Below are 19863 nucleotides of genomic sequence, written 5' to 3'. Positions count from 1 at the left end.
CAAAAGTTTTTATCTTGGTACTTTGTGGATTGCCTGACAAAAGTAATCCTTTAATTACTGTAAATATTTTATACTAGTTTAAGTTAAGTAGACTAGACTTTGTGAATGAACTAAGAAGCCAAGACTAGGAGATCTTAACTAGTTAACATCTTTATGCCTGCCATGTACTGTTTTTGGATTTTGGCTAAGAATATATATTGGTTAATGACTATAAAAGAGAATTAAGTTGCTCTTCAGAATTATGATTTAGGTTATAATTCTGCTCTGAAAGGTTTACACTTCTCAGTTTAAATAAATTTGCCCAAGGTCACACAATTCATGATTGGTAGCACTGTGATTGAAAGCAATTCCACGGCTCGTGCACTCTTTCGCCCAGGTCCTGATAGCAAAGAAAGGCATCAGTTTTCTCTCATAGCATTCAATTCTTTCCTTTCATAATTGTCTTCGTTTGTATATTCGTCTATTTGTATTGTTTAATCAACATATGTCAATCAGTCAGGGACATGTCTGTTTTATTCACCAAATTTTACACGGTCAAGTCTATATTATCTGACTATAGTAGGCTTTCAATAAATATTTATTAAATATGTGAATGAGTTGAAAATAATTGTGTCATGAAGGGAAAAAATCAAGTGGCAGAATTATTTTTAATTTTTTTTTTTGGTGAGGAAGATTGTCCCTGAGCTAACATCTGTGCCAGTCTTCCTCTACTTTGTATGTGGGCTGCTGCCACAGCCTGGCCCAATGAGTGGTGTGCAGGTCTGAGCCTGGGATCTGAACTCGTGAACCCCAAGCCACTGAAGTGGAGTGTGTGAACTCAACCACTATGCCACCTGGCTGGCTTCTCAAGTGGCGGAATTTAAAAACCTTGCGTCACATAAAAATAGACCTAACCTAGACTCACGATTTTGATTTTCACATGGTTGAACATACTTGGTTTTCATCCTCCTTTTTTGAGCTGCAATTATCTATGTATTAATATTAATTAAACATTAAATGGTAATAGTAAAATAATATTAAATAAGATATTAAAAATGATAGTAAATTTTAATGCTCTGCATAGTTAGCTTTTCTCTTTTTTATTCAAAATTTCTTTTGTTGATAACATTATTTCTTAGACTTCACTAGATTTTTCCCATTATTACAATCAATTTATTTTTAATGATAAGTGCTAATTTACATTGTTTTATTAGTCGTGCTTTTCTTTAACATTTTCCCCCAAAGCACAAATTGATGACTTCAGCATTGTTCTTAGTGTATACGCTTTTAAATTATATTATCTCAAAATGTTTAATCATTTATGCAGTTAATTGCATTAATTATATTTTGAAACTACATTCTCAGAGTCATGGGAGAGGTTTTTGTTATTATTATGGTAAAGTAGACATAACATAAAATTTACCGTCTTAGCCGTTTTTAAGTGTGCAGTTCACTTAAGTGTTAAGTACATTCACATAGTTGTGCAACGAATCTCTAGAACTCTTTTCATCTTGTAAAACTGGAACTCTATACTTAACAAACAACAACTTCCTTTTGTCCCCTAACCCTTCTTTCTGTCTCTATGAATTTGACTACTCTAGGTACCTCCTGTAAGTGGAATCATAACGTATTTGTCTTTTTTGTGACTGGCTTATTTCACTCCGTGTAATATGCTCAAGGTTCATTCATGTTGTAGCGCATGAAAGGGCTGCCTTCCTTTTTCAAGGCTGAATAATGTTCCATTGTATATATATACCACATTTTGTTTATCCATTCATCTGTTGATGGACATTTGGATTGCACCCATATTTTGGCTATTGTGATTGATGCTGCTGTGAACGTGGATGTACAAATATCTCTTTGGGAGCCTGCTTTCAATTTTTTGGATATATACCTAGAAGTGGCATTGTTGGATCCCATAATAATTCTGTTTTTAATTTTGCAGGGAATATGGGAGAGTTTTAATGGAAACTATTATCTAGAAATCTAGAGTTTTCAAAGCTTTTTACAAATAGCGAGGAACTGCAGTAGATGTTTTTACAATGTTATATTTATTTGGAAATTTAGTTATAAAATGAAAGCAAGATGTGTGAATGGGTCCTAAGCCTGGTCCCTTCCTCTGGGGCTGGGCTTTTTTCGGGGTGAGAGTTCACCTACATGCACTGACCATAAGCTCTACACTGGTTGGTAGTTTTAGGATGAGAGGCTGACCACTTTAGGTTACATTTAATTGATTTGAGTTCTTGCTAAATAGAAACCACTTAACTTTTCCATGCTTCCTCTCTAACCCGCTAATAAAGGCGTGAGCCCCCATTTAGTAATGAAATGTAATATTAATCTCTTCTGGCTAATCTTTGTGCTTCTTCATCCTTTGAATATTTGGATCTACTTCCAATATCATTTAAGCATCAGTTTTCTAAAAAATATTCAGTGCTTACTATCACTTTCATCATATTGTCTATGTACATATTAGGTCTGTTTACATTACGATAAATTTGCCACATTCATATGTGGTTTATGCTCTGATTACCTTAAAGTCTGTAATAAGTCAGCATCATTATCAAAACGTATTTATTATATGTACTTGTAATTGTTCATGACACTGCATTCAGGTCCCAGCTCTATGAACTATGTTCATGATTTAACTCAGGAAGAAACTGCTCTTGCTTTTTTCGTTTTTGTAAATCATTGACTTTGGTGTTCTGTCCCTCAGGGAGTTTAGGGTTACAGGCATAAGACTGGTGGACTTGATCCACTTTTTAGTTTCAACCATATTTCTTTCTATCCATTCTGTATACTAACTGATGTATGATTAATTGATATAGCTGGAGAAAATGTTACACAAATGACATAAACACAATAACGTAAACTTTGATTTGTGCTGTCATTACTCCTATGTAGATGTTGTTGAAGACGTATAATTGTAATTAACACCGATGGAGCAGATTGCTTATGCTGGCATTGCAATTAGGATTAATGCAATTAAACTGGAAAAATATGTAAACAAGGATCATGGAGGTCATTGATAAGATATCTAGAATTGTTGTTATGAAAGGATAATGTGTTTCTGAAATCATAAATTCATATATATGAGGCACATTTTATTTTCTAAGCAATTCAACAACTGTGTCATTTACTATGTGAGAATACATTGTAGACTTCTATTGTGTTACCCCTAATATCGGGTGCATGATATTCAATATGTAAGTAATATGTAATTCTTATATAGTTACTGGAGAAATTATTCCTAAAGTTTATTTTTATGCATTTTACCTATGAAATATTTATACTTTGTGTGTCATATAAAATATTCAAACATCCAAGTTTTACTAAGAGACCAGTGAATATACTATAAATTAAGATTTAAAGTGATCTGGTGTATGTCTTTTAAAAGAACAGAGTGAGTTTTATTTACAGGGAGATATCATTATCCTATTTATTTTTAGTCACTGAAGAAATAGAAATTTTTTGTTTCATTTTCAATAGTGTCTATCTTGTTTTCTTTCTTGTTAGTACTATAATTTTTAAAAACAGTAATCTCCTCAAAATACTCATTTAAAAACCCTTTTTAATTGACCTTAATTTTTATTCTTTCATGGCTTCTAATATGAAGCAATGTAATTTTATTTCTATTAATTGACCTTCTACTACAAGCAGCTTCTTTCTTCATTGTGTGCCCTCGTTTCTTTTCCTCTTCTAACTCATTCCTTTTCCCCCCTCTTCCAATATGGTTCATGAGTCAGGAGCAGGTCGTTCTGTGATGCTCTAAGCAGGTGAGGGTAGAACAGCTTGCTGACACCTTTTGTTATTTTCCCTACAGTTTTGTCACTAGTTCAGTGTTACTTATTCTTTTGTCAAGCCCTACACCTTGAGCGTTTTAGATATTATTTTACATGTCCGTTGACTAAAGGAGAGCCTTTGGCCATCTGGAAATGTTCTCATATTTATAGAGAACTCTGATTTCGAAGGGAGTATATTAAAGACTGAAAGAAAAGGGCATCTATATAGCTAGTCAGATTGGCCTTGTCATCCCTGGGCTAAGTTACCAGTAGCACTGCTACCGCTCCCTCACTATCTCTCTATTTAAACAGCTACAGTCCTAAAATTGTGCTTAAAAATGAGATATTCTTTATATTAAATATTTTCCCATCATTTTCCATAATTCTACACACAAAGAGAGTACATTTTTAGGAAAAAATCTAGATTTGTGAATCAAACTCAGTGAGCACCTACTGATAGTATAATTTAAAACCATAATCTTCACTCCCCCGACCCCTACTGCTCATACTTCTTATCTTGTTTCACTTTACATTTTTCCATAGAATCTGTTACTTTCTAATATTTTATGATGTAATTATTTATCCTTTTTGTTGTCTTTTGCTCTCTCCCCTTCAGTAGCATGTAGGCTCCAGAAGGGTCAGGCTCTTAGCTCTTTTGCTGGATGATGCATAACAAGCAGTGAGAAACATGCCCAGCATAGACTAGCCTCTGAATATTTATTAAAGGAATGAATGAAGCTTGATTTGTGATTTGGAAAAGGGAAGCAGTAAATGTGCTGCTTAGTTCTAACCAAATCTGTCCTTCAAAATCTATTTTTTCTCTTTGTCCTTATGCTACCTAATTTGAAGACTGTCGCTGTTAGTCTATCAACAAATCAGGAAACACATTCTTCAAGCAACTGCACCAGCAGTTTCGTGCATTTAGGTTGTAGTTCCATGGAATGACCGTGTTGCCTGATATTTGTCTTGTGAGGGAGAATTCTGTAAGTTAGTGAACTGTATGTTGAACGATAGTTGACCAGATGTGATACTTTTCATGGTTTAGTAATTTTAGATGTCATGCTTTCCAGCTTCAAATATCTAATAAGTAGTTGATTCTATTAAGACTTCAGGGCTAGTGCCCATTTTCTGTGTAAAAATAAAAAGCAAGAATTTTATTTAAGAATTGTCATAATTTTTAAAACAATTTGTAAATGTTGGTTTGTTGTTTTTAGAAGTTCAGGGTCAAAACATAGGTCTGTGAACACGCAGTTCTTCATAAAGTTTTATAGGCTAATAGCCTGAGCTAATATTTCCATTCAGTTGTTTAAGGAAAGAGATTAAGTTCCCCCAGGTTATATGGGTTGAGAGGAGTGTGTTGAGGTAAAAGGACTCATATAAACAAGCCGTGTTACATTGAGAAAGGATAGCCAGTGCTGATTCTTAGTAGAGTAATCCTTCTACATACAGCTATGCTAACCACAGGTAATGAATTTCATAGACTAGGAAAAAATGGAATCCCGTATTATCATATTTTCCTTCAAAAAGAGATTAATAACCTAAAAGAGTGCAATACTTGTTGATAGAATTTGAATTCAGCTTCTCTATGAATAAAATAATGCTTTTGTTGATGAACTATGAACAATTTTTATAACTATGTTTCATAACAAGTTATACATTGCTTATAGCATATCTGGCCTAGATTTTTAGTGATAATCTATGAATAAAATAATGGTTTTGTTGATGAACTATGAACAATTTGTATAACTGTGTTTCAGAACAAGTTACACATTACTTATAGAATATCTGGCCTAGATTTTTAATGATAATTTTAGGTCTGTATATTTTAGTCTTAGCTCTATTTTCCAAAGAATTACAACTTTTTTTATTTTCTTTTAGGAGGCAGTTAACTTCTCTTGATCCTGATGCATGGGGATGCAGTGTTCCATAGATTTTTTTTCTCTCTTTCTGTGTCTACCAGAAAAATATGTCCTTTATTCAGGAGCAGTGTAGAAGTGTAGATATTACCATGCACACTCATGAGAAATGCTCTCATTTGGTGTAATTGGTTATATGACCATGTCAGTACTATGGCACTGGGAATACATAATATTTTTTCTATAGAAATTGTTTTATCTATTAGTGAGCTATAACTTCACATATTTTTACAATTGCAGATTGAAAGACATGACAACTGTGCCTATGACTACCTGGAAGTTCGAGATGGAACCAGTGAAAATAGCCCTTTGATAGGGCGTTTCTGTGGTTATGATAAACCTGAAGATATCAAATCTACCTCCAATACCTTGTGGATGAAGTTTGTTTCTGATGGAACTGTGAACAAAGCAGGGTTTGCTGCCAATTTTTTTAGAGGTAATTTGAAATAAAGTGTGAAATTTCCTTGTCAAGGATAAATGTAGTATTTAGCTTTTAGTTAGGGAAGAACCCAAAGTTACATTGAAAGTTAAAGTGTGTACTGTTCATAAGGATATTTTGATGGTTTCTGATGGAAAAGGTTATTGGTAAAATACTGGAATTTGTAACTTTGCAGCACCAGGTAAGAACCACATTAGGATATTATACCGTGTTTTTTTAATGAAATCATCAAAGTAGAAAAATCTAGGGAGAAAATATTTGCAATATAATCAACATAAGACTGGTAATCAGAAGGGGATTTACTAACATGTAATTCATCAATTTATTTCCAGGTGGCAGCATTTCAAAACCATCCCTTAGAGAATAGTGTTCCACCACATTGGAAATAATTTGTGGCCTTCTTAGCAGAATATTCTAGTACCTAAAATGTCTTTTTGGTAAAGAATTATTACTCATCAGCTTTAGTTTTGAATTGCATAACCAAATTTTAGTTTATGTGTCCCATATTTGGTGTGTATTACTGAAGTAAAAAGAAAGCTATTTTAGTACAAATCATAGCATCAAATTTGCATTTAGAAAATTTGTAGGCACTTAAGTGAGTCAGGGTAGAAAAAATTTCTTTTATGGGAAGAGAAAACAAAATTTTCTCTACACTGATTTTTATAGAAGAAATGATGGATTCAGTTGTGTATGTCAAAATTTAGCATAGTTAAGGCTGGCCTGGTGGCGTTGTGGTTGAATTTGCATGCTCTGCTTTGGTGACCCAAGTTCTCAGGTTTGAATCCTGGGCACAGACCTAGCAATGCTTGTCAAGCCACAGGGTGGTGGCATCCAACCTAAAACAGAGGAGGTTTGGCACAGATGTTATCTCAGGGCCAATCTTCCTCACACACAAGAAAAAAACAAAAACAAACAAACAAAAATTTAGTGTGAATAATAACTAAATATTTTCATTATTTAAAGAACAACAGTACAATGGATTTTCCCACAGAGCTATGGTAAATAATTATTCACCATATGAATTGAAAGGCAGAGAACATTGGCACTTTTACTGTATTTTTTCAAAGTATTCACTAACATGTACATTACTTGCTTTCCATTTTCTCTACGTGTTATGTTTTACAATAGAAGAAACATACTGTCAAGCGTCTCTCATGTGATGTTTATATACTTGGTTATCAAAATGCTTAGTCTTTTGCCAATGCATAATTCCTTCAGGGAATAATTACTATTTTCCTAGCACACAATGGGTTATTCCTGAAGAGTGAAATTATGGACTACCTTGTCATACACGTTTTTTTAAATAGTATATATTTTTCATATATATATTTTATATAGTTTTTCGTGTTTCCACATATGAGTAAAATAGTTTGTGTGTTTACAAAGATATGGAATTGTTATATATCAATGTGTCCGTATAAAAATTGTCATGACACGAATTCTTGCACGTCATCCATCAAGGGCTTACAAATTGTTCCTGCTCCTTTGTTGAAGAAATCACTTGTCTCAGTTTTATTCAGGGCCATTAAGCACCATATTTTCAAAAAATTTTACACCTTAGTAAATAAAAACAAAATACTTCAGTTGTTCTCTAACTCTCGCCATCTTTATAGAGGAGGATGAGTGTGCCAAACCTGACCGTGGAGGCTGTGAGCAGCGATGTCTGAACACACTGGGCAGTTATCAGTGCGGGTGTGAGCCTGGCTATGAGCTGGGACCTGACAAAAGGACCTGTGAAGGTATGACTGGTTGTGCCTGTTCCCTGCCTGAAACCCTGTGCCCCTTTCCTTTCATTCTTATAGTCTCATTCTCTTTCACCCTCTTTCTGCCTCCCTCTTTCCTTTCCTTTCCGCTGTAATAATCTCTTTCCTCAACTAGTAAGATTCAATTTGTAGTTAAAGCTAATGTGAAACCACGCCTGGGTTCCCGTTATAGAATCAGTCATTTCCTCCTTTGTTTACTAGGACACTTTGTTATATCTCTATCTGTATCTATCTATATATCTATATCAATCTATCTATATATCTATTTCATCTATATATACCTATTTCTATTTTTATCTCTACTAGACCTAGATTTTTATCTATCCATCCATGTATCCATCCATCCATCATTTGTTTTTATCTTTTTCTTAACATAAATTAGGGGCACATCTCCCTTATTAAAGCAAGGAGTCCTAAATCTGAATCGTCTTTGTATCTCTAGCATCTACCACAGTCAGAGATAAAGCAGGAGCTAAATATGTGTTGTCTTAATAAGTGATTCATTAAACCAACAAAGTTATGTTGTCCTGTTTATCTAGATTTCCTCTGTCCATTCTGAGAGTTCATGTTCAATCCTTTGTTACTCTGTTCTATGATCTCTTCCTTTAGAATTTAAAGCTGACCCTTTTTTTTTTCCCTCTGCTCCACCCTGTTATAGACTTCACACACAAATTACAGACAAAATGAATGGGCTGATCTTCCTTTTTCCAGTCTATTCTTCCTTTATTCCCCTCTGAAAATTTCTGCCAAAATCATCTTCATAGAACTTGTAGCAATTTAACATTGTTTATATTTATATATTTATTACTTTACTTTTTGTGTTTCTCACAAAAATGTAAGTTCTCCTAAAATAAGCACTTTGTTCTCTACTGTATCTGTAATAGAGGACATATAAGTGGCAAAGGCGACAAAATTATTTGCTTAATGAATAAATACCACACCCCTGCTTACCTATTAAAAGAAAATCAGAGACTCCCTCTTTCTTCTTAAAAGTTTAAATACTGTTTGGCAAAAGTCTCCATCCTGCCTAGAAACTACTAATCTGCTCCCTATTTTTGAAAGAGAAGATATTGTATACCAGACAACAATAAAGTAACATGACTATTATTTCTATGTGGCTCCTAGAAATAAATATTTTACTCTATAATAATTTACCAAAAAATAGTAAATGTGGAAAGTACAGGTAGAGTTCTTTCATATGCATATATATTTTTACATGCATATATATAGTTTTATATATATATATACACACACATATACATATATATAACATATGCACATATATACACAAAGGCAATTAAAGTAGAGACCAGTTACTTTAGGTAACTCTTGACTCCCTAGGAATTCATTACAAACTGTGTACACTATATATTGTTTTCACTTAACTTGCTTTGGATACCCAGATATTGCTAATTTTACTATCAATAAGGAAGAGGGATAACATAAATAATACTTCTTTTAAATAGATCATCCAAAAGAGAAAGAGAACCAGTTGTTAAATGGAGTTTTGGGAATAACAAATATGTCCTACTTACTATCATTTATCTTCCTGCCAGCTCAGGAATACTTGCTTGTTTTAGAAAAAAAGAGTTTAAGAAAATAAACAATTGATTTTGGTCTTACTGTATTGTACTTTACTTACACCTTTTCATTAATTCTCACAACCACCATATCGTGTAGATATTATTATACCCATTTAAAAGATAAGAAAACTGACACCCAGTTTTGTTTATATTGCTCACCCGAATTAAAGGGCTCTAAAACGTTGTAGTACAGCCATTATTTGCTTGGCTCCAAAGCTGCAAAATGACACTTTATAAATGGGACTAGATGATTAAAATAGTTGTACTAAAGATTAAGGAACAGAGACTGCAGCTGTCTGGAATTGGAAAAATCCGGAAGATGGTTGCAATTTGATGCTGAGATGTTTGGTTGTCAATAGAAAGGTGCTGAGAGGGAGATGACTTTCTTAGAAGAAAACCTTTTCCTTTTCTTTCCTTCCAGCGGCTTGTGGCGGACTTCTCACAAAACTTAATGGCACCATAACCACCCCGGGCTGGCCCAAGGAGTACCCTCCTAATAAAAACTGTGTGTGGCAAGTGGTTGCACCGACCCAGTACAGAATTTCTGTGAAGTTTGAGTTTTTTGAATTGGAGGGCAATGAAGTAAGTGAACAATAAATATAATTTTTTGTATGTTTTGGGAATCCCTGAAGGCAAACTGGTAAACTAAAAATATAAAGAAAAAAAGAATATATTTCAGTAGTACAATAGTATAGATGTGATAGCCTTTCTTTGCTATGCTGCTCATTTCTACAACTGCTTATAATTCTTGCAGGCACTGGATGATATTTTAGATTTTCTGGGAGGTTGAAAATTACCTGGAGGGAGTTTTTCCTCAGTGTATTAATATACAGCATTTTCTTGATTTATTAAAGAACTGTGAAAAAATTAGGATCAGCTCCATGTCACATAGACTTTTCTAGAAAAAATAAACCTAAATTCACTGGTTGAGTCATAACAAAAATATCCACTTGGAAGAAACTGGTATATTTTACTTGTAGAAATGGGTATATTTTCCTTTTATAAGTAGTTTTTCATTATAGTCAATATGCTCATGATTCACCAATAAGGAAAGATTGATTTTTTTAGCCTTATTTATAATAAAAGGTGCATTTGGTTGACACTATCTTTCCTTTGCAAAATATAACTTACCATGGTAAAGGTCCAGTCTTCTGTCAGGTGGCCACATTTAAACAAATGAAATCATTTATTTGAAAATTCCTTTGTGCTAGTACGTGCACACAGAATTCAAATGGAATGTCAAGCCTAGAAATGGGAACTTTCAGAACTGTGTCCTTTGTAAGATTGGTCAATATTGGTTTAATTGCAGAGAAAATGTAACAAATGTGTTATTTGAGCTTTCTTACTTTCTTTTCTTTTTTTTTCTTTCTCTATCTCCCACATTCTTTCTCTCAACCTCTATTTTTGTGTTTATTTTTAAATGAACATGATTATAAACTTCTAAATATGATAAAATTAACTCATAAAATTTATTTTGTCTTTGACATATTTCTGTTGAACACTTGCAAAGAAGTGAAAGAACAGAAATATAATATATCTGTGCTCCTGGGCCAATAATTGTTGGTAATATATGCAGGTTTTATACCATAATTTTGTCTTTATGTGTGTATCGTCACGGCTTCTTTTTTCCCTCTTACTTTTCCCTCTCTCCTTTGAATTACTTTCATTTTTTTTCTCTTAATTCTGCCTGTAGTAGTCAAGGCACTTCAGTGCATTTTTTAGACTTATTAGTGGCTTTGAGGTGAAATGGAAGTTGCTGACTTTCATGTTTCCTTAAAGGAAATTAAAGTCTGAAATGTGATGTACTTATGTATTTCAGAGAGTTGTAGAAGTTCAGAGCTCAATGGACCTTTTGAGATCTTTACATTGTGTGTAAAGTTTTATGATGAGAAAGACTGCTATTTATATCTCTGACATAGTTTATCCACGTGAAACATCATTTTCCTTTAATAATTATCTGAAATTTGGGGAAATACTTAAATGAAGAAAATAATTTTTATAGTATTTTTAGAAAAGCTTTCATTCTTTCTTCTGAGAATGAGGATTTCCTATCAATTCTAAGATTTGATGTGAACTTAGTGTTGAATGACTTCTAGTCTCTCAGTTTTCCCTAAAGCTATTAGTGGTGGCAGATATGACATTTTGGTTCATTAATTGATAGTTATTGCTAAGAAGGCTAGAAATTTGTATTCATGAGGAAAGAAGGGTAGATGGTTTTATATAAATGGGGCATTGTGTTCTGAAAGCACTTTTCTCATGGTACTTAGTGGTCCTTATTCATAGAAAGACCTTTATAAACTCTGTAACATATCCCAGAATTCTTAAATTTATAATGATGTTTCTGTGTGGAAAGCTGCCACAAAATTCTGTGCATTTTCATGGTTTGATGTATTGGCTATTTAAAATAAAACCATGAACAAAACTGGACTTATGGAATACTGGGTTAAGTTAAAATTTCATTATTTTGTTCATTATATTAATATCCAAAAGGAAAGTTAATGTCAAACAACTCTAGCCTTGGAAACATTCTCTTGTCCTATGTTGGAGCCCTGTCTAAACAAAAGTTGCAGTTGTAACAAAGTAGATAGAAAACACTTCATTCTTTCCAGAAACATTTTGCTTATTTGTCACCTAATTAATATCACAAGAACCAGTAATTTGAGTTGACATATTGCAAAGTACAGATCATGCCCCAGGGTTAAATCAGATGCATTGTTAAACCTTGCTAATTACACATTTATGTAATAAGGTCATTTATGCAAGATGCGTCCTTTAGAATGTGCCTCCTCGGAACTCTGGAAAAGTATGTTATGGAAACATCTGTTAATGGCCGTCAAATTGCTTAAAAATACCTGGCATTCACTTAGCTTCTTCCATTTTAGTGTTAGAGCATTGCATATAAATCAGAGTGAGTCCACCTCATTTTAGTATAAATCTTGCCTCCATTTCACTGAATAGAGGTCCTTTTTTGTTTGCAGTCCTATAGCAATACTACAGAGTAACTTCACGATACCAAGATACTCAAAGAAATTAATAAATATCAGTCCTTTGGATAAGTTTGAAAGTCAAAGAAACCTTTTATTATGTACCAAGTGTGTGTCTCCTTTGGAAAGCTCCTAATGGTGCTGATCTGATTAGAATGTGTATTTTGGGCAGGCAGCCCTGGACCAGGCCAAACTCCATGTTATTAGTCACCACGCTGCCATGTATAAGTGAAACTTTGCACAAGTTATATGAAAATTTCTGAACCTCGACTTTCTCATCTCTACAATAGAAAGAATCATTTTATTTCTAATGGTTGTTTTATAGACTAAATATACAAATTTCATATAATTGTCAGCATTAAATAAGACAGTGATACATGACAAGTTCTCTCGCAGTTCCCAGTGAAAATTCAAAATGTAGGGAAAAAGGGCAGGATTGCTACTCTTCTTGTGACCACCAGCACCATCATCTCAACAAATATTCATTTCAGTTCTCCTTCTCTCTTTGTGTTTGTTTTCTAGAAAAGATGTTTATTGTAAGTACATATAAGCAAGCATATATTTGTATGTGCATCTCTTGGAAATATGAAGAGCAAAATTATTCTCTAATCTGTCTTTCCTGACTTCTGTCTCATATCTGAACTCTTCTTGACTTTTTTTTTCCTTATCTGTTAATTACAGTTTGATTACCTCAGGAGTAAGGAGGGAAAACCATGATACATTGTTCACAAATAAATGTCAATCATCTGATACTTTCAAATACAGTGACTGCAGGAATCATGTCTTTTCTAGGTTTGCAAATATGATTATGTGGAGATTTGGAGTGGTCTTTCCTCTGAGTCTAAATTGCATGGCAAATTTTGTGGTGCCGAAGTGCCTGAAGTGATCACCTCCCAGTTCAACAATATGAGAATTGAATTCAAATCTGACAATACCGTATCCAAAAAGGGCTTCAAAGCACACTTCTTCTCAGGTATCAGTGTTCACGTGCTATGAGTGTACATTATAGATTTTCAAGGGGGCTGGGCTTCAACTGCATGTTATCTGTTCTTTATAGTTTTCTGTAAATGTAACTTGGAAGTGTATAGAATGCACGCCCATTTACCTAGGTTTAACAAGCTTTACCTAAAATTAGGATATTAATAATAGGGGCCCTGATGAAATGTAGCTCTCCAGCACTTAGATCTTATATGAACTCTAATCAAATATTATAAAAGCTACTACAAACAACACAAAATTTTTATATCTTTGTACAATGACTTTACTCTTTACAAGTAAATGGCAATAATGACACTAGACTTGCAAAAAGTGGCAGATATTTTCAAAATTATTTTTGTTTTGGGAATATGAGTTCTCATTTTAGCAATGTGTTTTTATTCTTACTATTTAGCAACATGTCACTTATTATTATTATATTTTCATTCTTATTGTTAAGCTAATATTAAAGTCATACTTTGCCTCATCATTATAGAAATGATTGCAATAAGAGACCTAGAAAATTATAATTTTACTAAAAATAATGTATTATATGAGTACTTGACACTTCTGTGTTTGGAATTTAAGGCTTACTTTAACCAACTCAAAGTAAAATTTCCCCCTTAAACAGCTGAAATTTGGCAAAAGGTCCCCAAATTTTAAGAAAATATATAGAATCATCGGTGAAATTCCCTTATTTTCCCAATTTCAGAATCATGCTTTATAAAAATATTATTACTGAAACTTCAAAAATAGATAAATTGTAATAAACCAAAGTATAGTTATCTATTCTATTTTTCAGACTGGCAAGCAATTTAAAGCAACTGAATTCCAATTATGTTTTAATATTAGGTAATTTGGATTGAGTTAATTCAAAGTCCATTTATTCCAGTCCCCATGTGTTTAAAATTAATGAGATTTACAATGCCCAGGGTTTGTTTGGGGTTTCCAGTGTAATTGAAGTTAATGGTTCACAAGCTCCATTGAGGGCCAAGTCATACACAAAAGTACCTTCAAAATACAATGGATCTTGGCTCTCTTGTTCTCATTCCTTTCCTTCTCTCAGATTTAATTGCCTCTTAAAAATTCTTCTCAGGCATTCATTTAAGATTTATGTTATTCAAAGTAGAATTTTAACATCCTATTTCAGTGAAAGGAAGACTTTCTTAGACTTCACTATTTTGTAAATATCATATATTTTACAAATTTTAGGTGATCATTGGTCAGAGATAAAGCTTCTTATCTTAGAACCACCTATTTATTTTAAAAATTAAAATTATAAAGTGAATAAATTTTATCATAATATTAGTAATATTCAAGATCCTTTTTACCTTACTTTAGCCGTACATTTTATTTAATAATTCCTTTAAAAAAGATACATGCTACAGATACAGATGACAAAATATGATTAAATTTAAAGTTACCCAGAAAATTTAAAATTCCCTCTCTGATATTTTTGATCAGGCAAAACTTTCCAAATCGTAAAGACAAGTTATTTGTTTGTATCTTTAGAACAATACTATTGCGATATGGGGCATGCTGCTTTAATTCTTATACTACAGATATGAAGGCACAGATAGATGCTGCTGCTCTCCAGAGCGCGAGAGTACACAGTCTTTATTCTTAGCTCCACGTAGCTGTGCTCTGTGAAATTTACTGAGAACCTTGGTAGTACTTGAGCTTATCATATCTAATTTGCTATAAATCATGTTCACTGATACTGATGCTCATAGTAAATCATCTCAATTTTTAGTATTTATCAGTGCTTTTTAAAAAAATAATAAATCAAATAAGTGACAGTACTTCATTTTGAAAGAGTCTAGCCTAGATTGTTCGACGGAGCACCGGTCGTTAAGTAAACTGAACAATGAAGTTCAAGGGGAAGCTAAATCCCAAACTGTTATATTATAGATGCTATTTTTGACAACTTATTATGCAAGTATACATGATCTCTTTTATAATCCAAATAAGGCTATAATAGGCTCACTGTTGTATTCATTTGACAGATGAAGCGGGTGAGGAGTTAGGTAAATTGCTTAGTGTCACAACGAATTTAACCCTAGTTTGTTGTAGTTTGTCCTAATCATCAGAGCTGATCACGTCCTTTGCAAATGGCATTAGTTATCTCCACATATTTGTGACCTGAGAAACAACAGATACACTTTTCACTTCCTTATTAAATTATTATTTTGTAAAGTTCAAGATAATAATCAAGTATAAACTTTCAGTATTTTCTTCTAGGTGCATTCTAAAGTTTTGTCAGTTTGTCAGATTCATATTTCAAATACTGTAGTTCTGAATAAGTAATTTGCTCTATTTCACACAATTTTCTGGGAGTTTCTGTTAGTGGAGAAGATGTTTGCTCAGGAAAAGGGAAGAAAAAAAACATTATATTTCCAAGAACAGTTATCAAGGAATTCAATAATAATAAGAAACAATATTTGATAATAGTGATTCCATGTCATTTGGAAAGGAAAGGTGTTTAAAAAGAAATTCTAGCTGTCTTGAAGCTAAGTGATACCTTAAGGAAAAAAGAAAATATATTTAGACTTTTAATATATACAGTGAAATAAATTATTTATAGCATTATTGCCAAAATATAATTGTTTAGTAAAATAATCATATAGAGATTTTACTTTTTTTTTCACATAGCCTCTGATTTTAAATAAGGACTTTGCAGACTTCAGAAATGGAATTGAAAGGATAACTGAGAACTTATTAGCAGAATAACTAACATCGGTGGTTTCTGTCACTTCCATGTGTGTAGTAGTAAGCAACTATCATATCAATTCCGATTGAATATTATAGATTAGTTATGAAAATGCTATGGCTTAAAAATTTGGAAGTTATTGTATTATACAGCAGAAAATCTACAAGTTTCTCTACAAAAATCAAATTTGATGTACTATCTTCATTCTAGGGTATCTTTTAAAAGCATTTGATGAAGTAATATTAAAGCAAATAAGGAAATTAGGAATATCAAACTAAGGCCATTTGAATATTATAAAGAGTTATGTATCTATTCAATATTTTAGCTAATTTAAAATATAATGACATAGAAGATATCTCGTCCAACAATATATTACCGTTATTTTCTTGGATTGAATGAGGTTTGTTATTAGATTACAATAATGGCTTACTTTATATTATAGTAAAACCAAACTTAATTTTATATGATGTTGTATTTGGACAACAGTGTACATCTGCACAAGTATACATGATGCAGTTTATTTATTTTGAGTGGTGAAGCAAAGTTAACTGTATTCTACTCAGAACAAATTATTTTTCTTAAATGAATTAAACTTAGAGAAATGTTAGTAGGTGTTTATGTATGTAAGAATAGCAACCTTTGGGAAACTTGACATGTTTTAAAAATGTAATTGTAGCATTCATTATTAGGAAATAATAATAGCAAATGATTTTAGGCGATGAGAGTTGAGCATAGATATTCTTCCTTCTTTAGACAACCTTAAGACTCAATTATGACTTCTGTAATAGTGAGAATAGAGAATTTGAAGAATAAATCTCATTTAATAGCAGACTCCCTCACGGATAACTTTAATAGGAATATGATCTATTACTGATGGACCTAGTGACTTTCTCAGTGGCAGAACTGGAGGAAAAACCCAGATTTCCTGACTCCCAGTTTATTTCTGTCTGTAATAAGTTTAGGAGTCAGATAAAATGATTTGTGCAATTTTTCTACCTCTAAATTCAAGTGATTTCAACGGACATACTCCTCGCCTTGTCCACCTTTCTTTGTGTGTGACTATTTCTTTCCATTGTTCCTCCTGTACACCATTTCTCTCATGGAATGGTCATAGATATTTTTAGAAGAAATTCAACCTGATATTATTCTAACAAAACTTTAAATATTAGTCTGATTAATTTCAAATAGTAACACAGTTAAAACTTACCTATATGATTTTGAATCTTGCTTCCAAGTCTTCACTATTAATATTTAAATATTTGCATGTTTATAGAAAGAGCAAATTGTCTGTCATAGCTCTCTGTAGAGCTTAATAGTGCTTTTTTGAAGGTGATTATCTGTTCAATAGTTTTGTGTTGAAATCTGTGTGTGCTGTGTATGTGTGCGCGCATGCATGGGAGTGTACGTGCATGTGTGTATGCACGATTGTGCATGGGTCGGTTTATTTTATATTTAAGCATTTATTGTGAGTATATCTGCTTATATATGTTTCTGTTCTGGTGCATGGACTCTTTACTTCTTTTTCCTACAGACAAGGAAGCTTTCTGCAAAGAGAAAATTTTTATTTTTGAATCTTGCAAGAACTTGATACAGGTTACCACTTCACTTCCCTCCAGTATGTATAATTCCTAGACTGATGGCCTCTGATAGTCCCAGAGATACTCTGCAGGCCTCTGATGGGAAAATGCCACCTCCTTTTTCCCTAATAATGGACCTTTCCTTCATCTAACATGAAGGAATGGAAAGTAGATACGTCCATTCCAAAGAAGGAGGCTGATTTCCATCTGCAGAAAATAAATGTTTTTATTTCTACTCAACAAAACATTTGTTTCTTTCACTAATAAAAACTACTTTAAAAAATTTGTGCCTGTAGTATGAAAATGCTAGAAAATTTCAAATGAATTATTGATAAAATTTTGTTATTGAATTTATTATGCAGACATTCTGAGAAATATTTAAAACTTACCTGCATCCTCCTCCCTTCTCTCTTTCTTTGGATTTTTATTGCTCAAAATATTTGTAGTTTGTGTCCTAAGAAAAGAAAGAGAAGGAAGGTGAAAACATGGTCATGTTTGCCAATAGCTTTTTCCCCTAGTTTGATGACATGCTTAAGAAGTCCAGAATATATTTGTGGACTCATCTTTTATGATGTTATTATTTCCCATCAACATCATCAAACAAATATTTTAAAAATAACCACACTGTATTCATTACTCCCTAGACAACTTCAAATGCAAGTTAGATAAGTAGCTTTCTTTGTTTACATGATGTAAAATGTCTGGATAATTTTAAATATTCCAGCGTTTACTGAAATTTTCTGTTTTCATATGACTATTTGACACGTGGAGGCACAGTTTTAAATGCTACTTTGCTGGGCATGATAACTTTCCTCTGCTGCTTTTAGTTACTATTTTGATTAGTTCAGTTTTGAATTCTCGCTAAACTTTAGAGTAACCATATATGTATTCCTGTAGTGTATTATCAAATTGTCACATGACAGATTTTATTAGGCAACATTTCATGTGGGGATGAAGGCAGGAAACACCATCATGTGGGAAACTGAAAATAAGAGATACTTAGATAATAATTTCTATATAAAATCTTCTTCCTCCTGCTTCTCCTCCTCTTCTTCTTCTAAAAATTATTTTTAGATTATTATTTTTCCAGCACAGTAGAAATATGAATAATTGGCTGCAAAAAACTACGATTCAAATATGATTGGTTTCACTTTTAACTTTATTTCTCTTTAGTTATGATTACCACAGGTCAGATTATATCAAATCTTAAGAAAATTATTTTTCTTGGATATATAAGCTAGTGACTTGAGATTTCCAGTAGAATGAAGTTTAAATGTTAGAAACATTTCAAGTATTGAATTTTTTTATTATAAAATGACTGTCGATTTAAAAACTTAACAGTAATACTTGTGTTCATGTTTTATTTTAACAACTTTAGATCTCTCATGTATGGCAATCCAAAGAGGTCCAAATAAAAGGACAATTCTGGCAGTCCCTGCCACTATAGGGCTTGTCACTGAGCAGTTAATCTGTTTACCAGTCAGTTGCAAATGTGAACTAGTTTTCTCTAAACTTCTTTGCTTACGGTTGTTAGATTTCCAACCAACTCTCAAGAGTCTGGTTGATCTATAGTACAACTAACCTTCATTCTATCATGTTTTAAGTACACCAAATGATCATTATGTAAACATTTTCATAGGAAATATGTGTCTGTTTCAGAGCAAGTAATCCTGGCACCAGAAATTTTTTAAATTGGCTCTTTCCATTTAACAAAGATGAAATGTATTTCTACATCTATGCATGGGGAAGTATTTTTCTGAAGCATCTTAAGTAAAGAGCCTCTGGAAAGTTGCATTAAAACAATAAATTTAAATCATTTACTGCTTGGCTGTCTTGAATTAGAAAATGCAGGTAACTGACACGATGGTGGTAGGAAGCGTGGTTTACTATCCACCCATTCTGAGTAGGTCATTCATAACTCATACACTGTAATTTTCACTGCTGATACAGTTAAGGGAACAGGGCTTGCAAATTATTGTAAATTTCTCTAAAATTAATTTTACAAGGCAAATTCTGTATTAACTTCTGATTTCTTTTACATTTTGGTGTTTGATGCTCTTTTGGAGAATAATTTTCTTTATTCTACTTTTTTTTTTTTTGCTTAGGCTCCATAGTAAGTTTAAAAGTATAATAGAAGTGTTAAGGGTAGGTAGAGAAC

At 32.7% G+C, this 19863-nt stretch overlaps 1 protein-coding gene across 10 annotated transcripts in view; it reads left to right on the top strand.

Moving 5' to 3' along the window:
- The window catches only part of TLL1 (tolloid like 1), a 192925-nt gene that overhangs the window by 144755 nt on the left and 28307 nt on the right, over nucleotides 1-19863 (top strand). For 6 of the 10 annotated variants that reach the window (XM_001499433.7, XM_070257252.1, XM_070257290.1 and 3 more), the window contains 4 exons: nucleotides 5915-6110; nucleotides 7727-7852; nucleotides 9881-10041; nucleotides 13236-13416. In XM_001499433.7, coding sequence (XP_001499483.1) covers nucleotides 5915-6110; nucleotides 7727-7852; nucleotides 9881-10041; nucleotides 13236-13416 — 664 coding nt within the window. Of the gene's footprint in view, nucleotides 1-5914; nucleotides 6111-7726; nucleotides 7853-9880; nucleotides 10042-13235; nucleotides 13417-17659; nucleotides 17744-19863 lie in introns of all 10 variants that reach the window. The other 4 variants (XM_023636343.2, XM_023636340.2, XM_023636346.2 and 1 more) reach the window with 1 other exon arrangement.

The sequence above is a fragment of the Equus caballus genome, chromosome 2, assembly GCF_041296265.1.
Source record: "Equus caballus isolate H_3958 breed thoroughbred chromosome 2, TB-T2T, whole genome shotgun sequence".
Taxonomy (NCBI): Eukaryota; Metazoa; Chordata; class Mammalia; order Perissodactyla; family Equidae; genus Equus; species Equus caballus.
The sequence above is the reverse complement of the archived record's forward strand: the minus strand, read 5'-3'. Positions and strand labels throughout refer to the sequence as shown.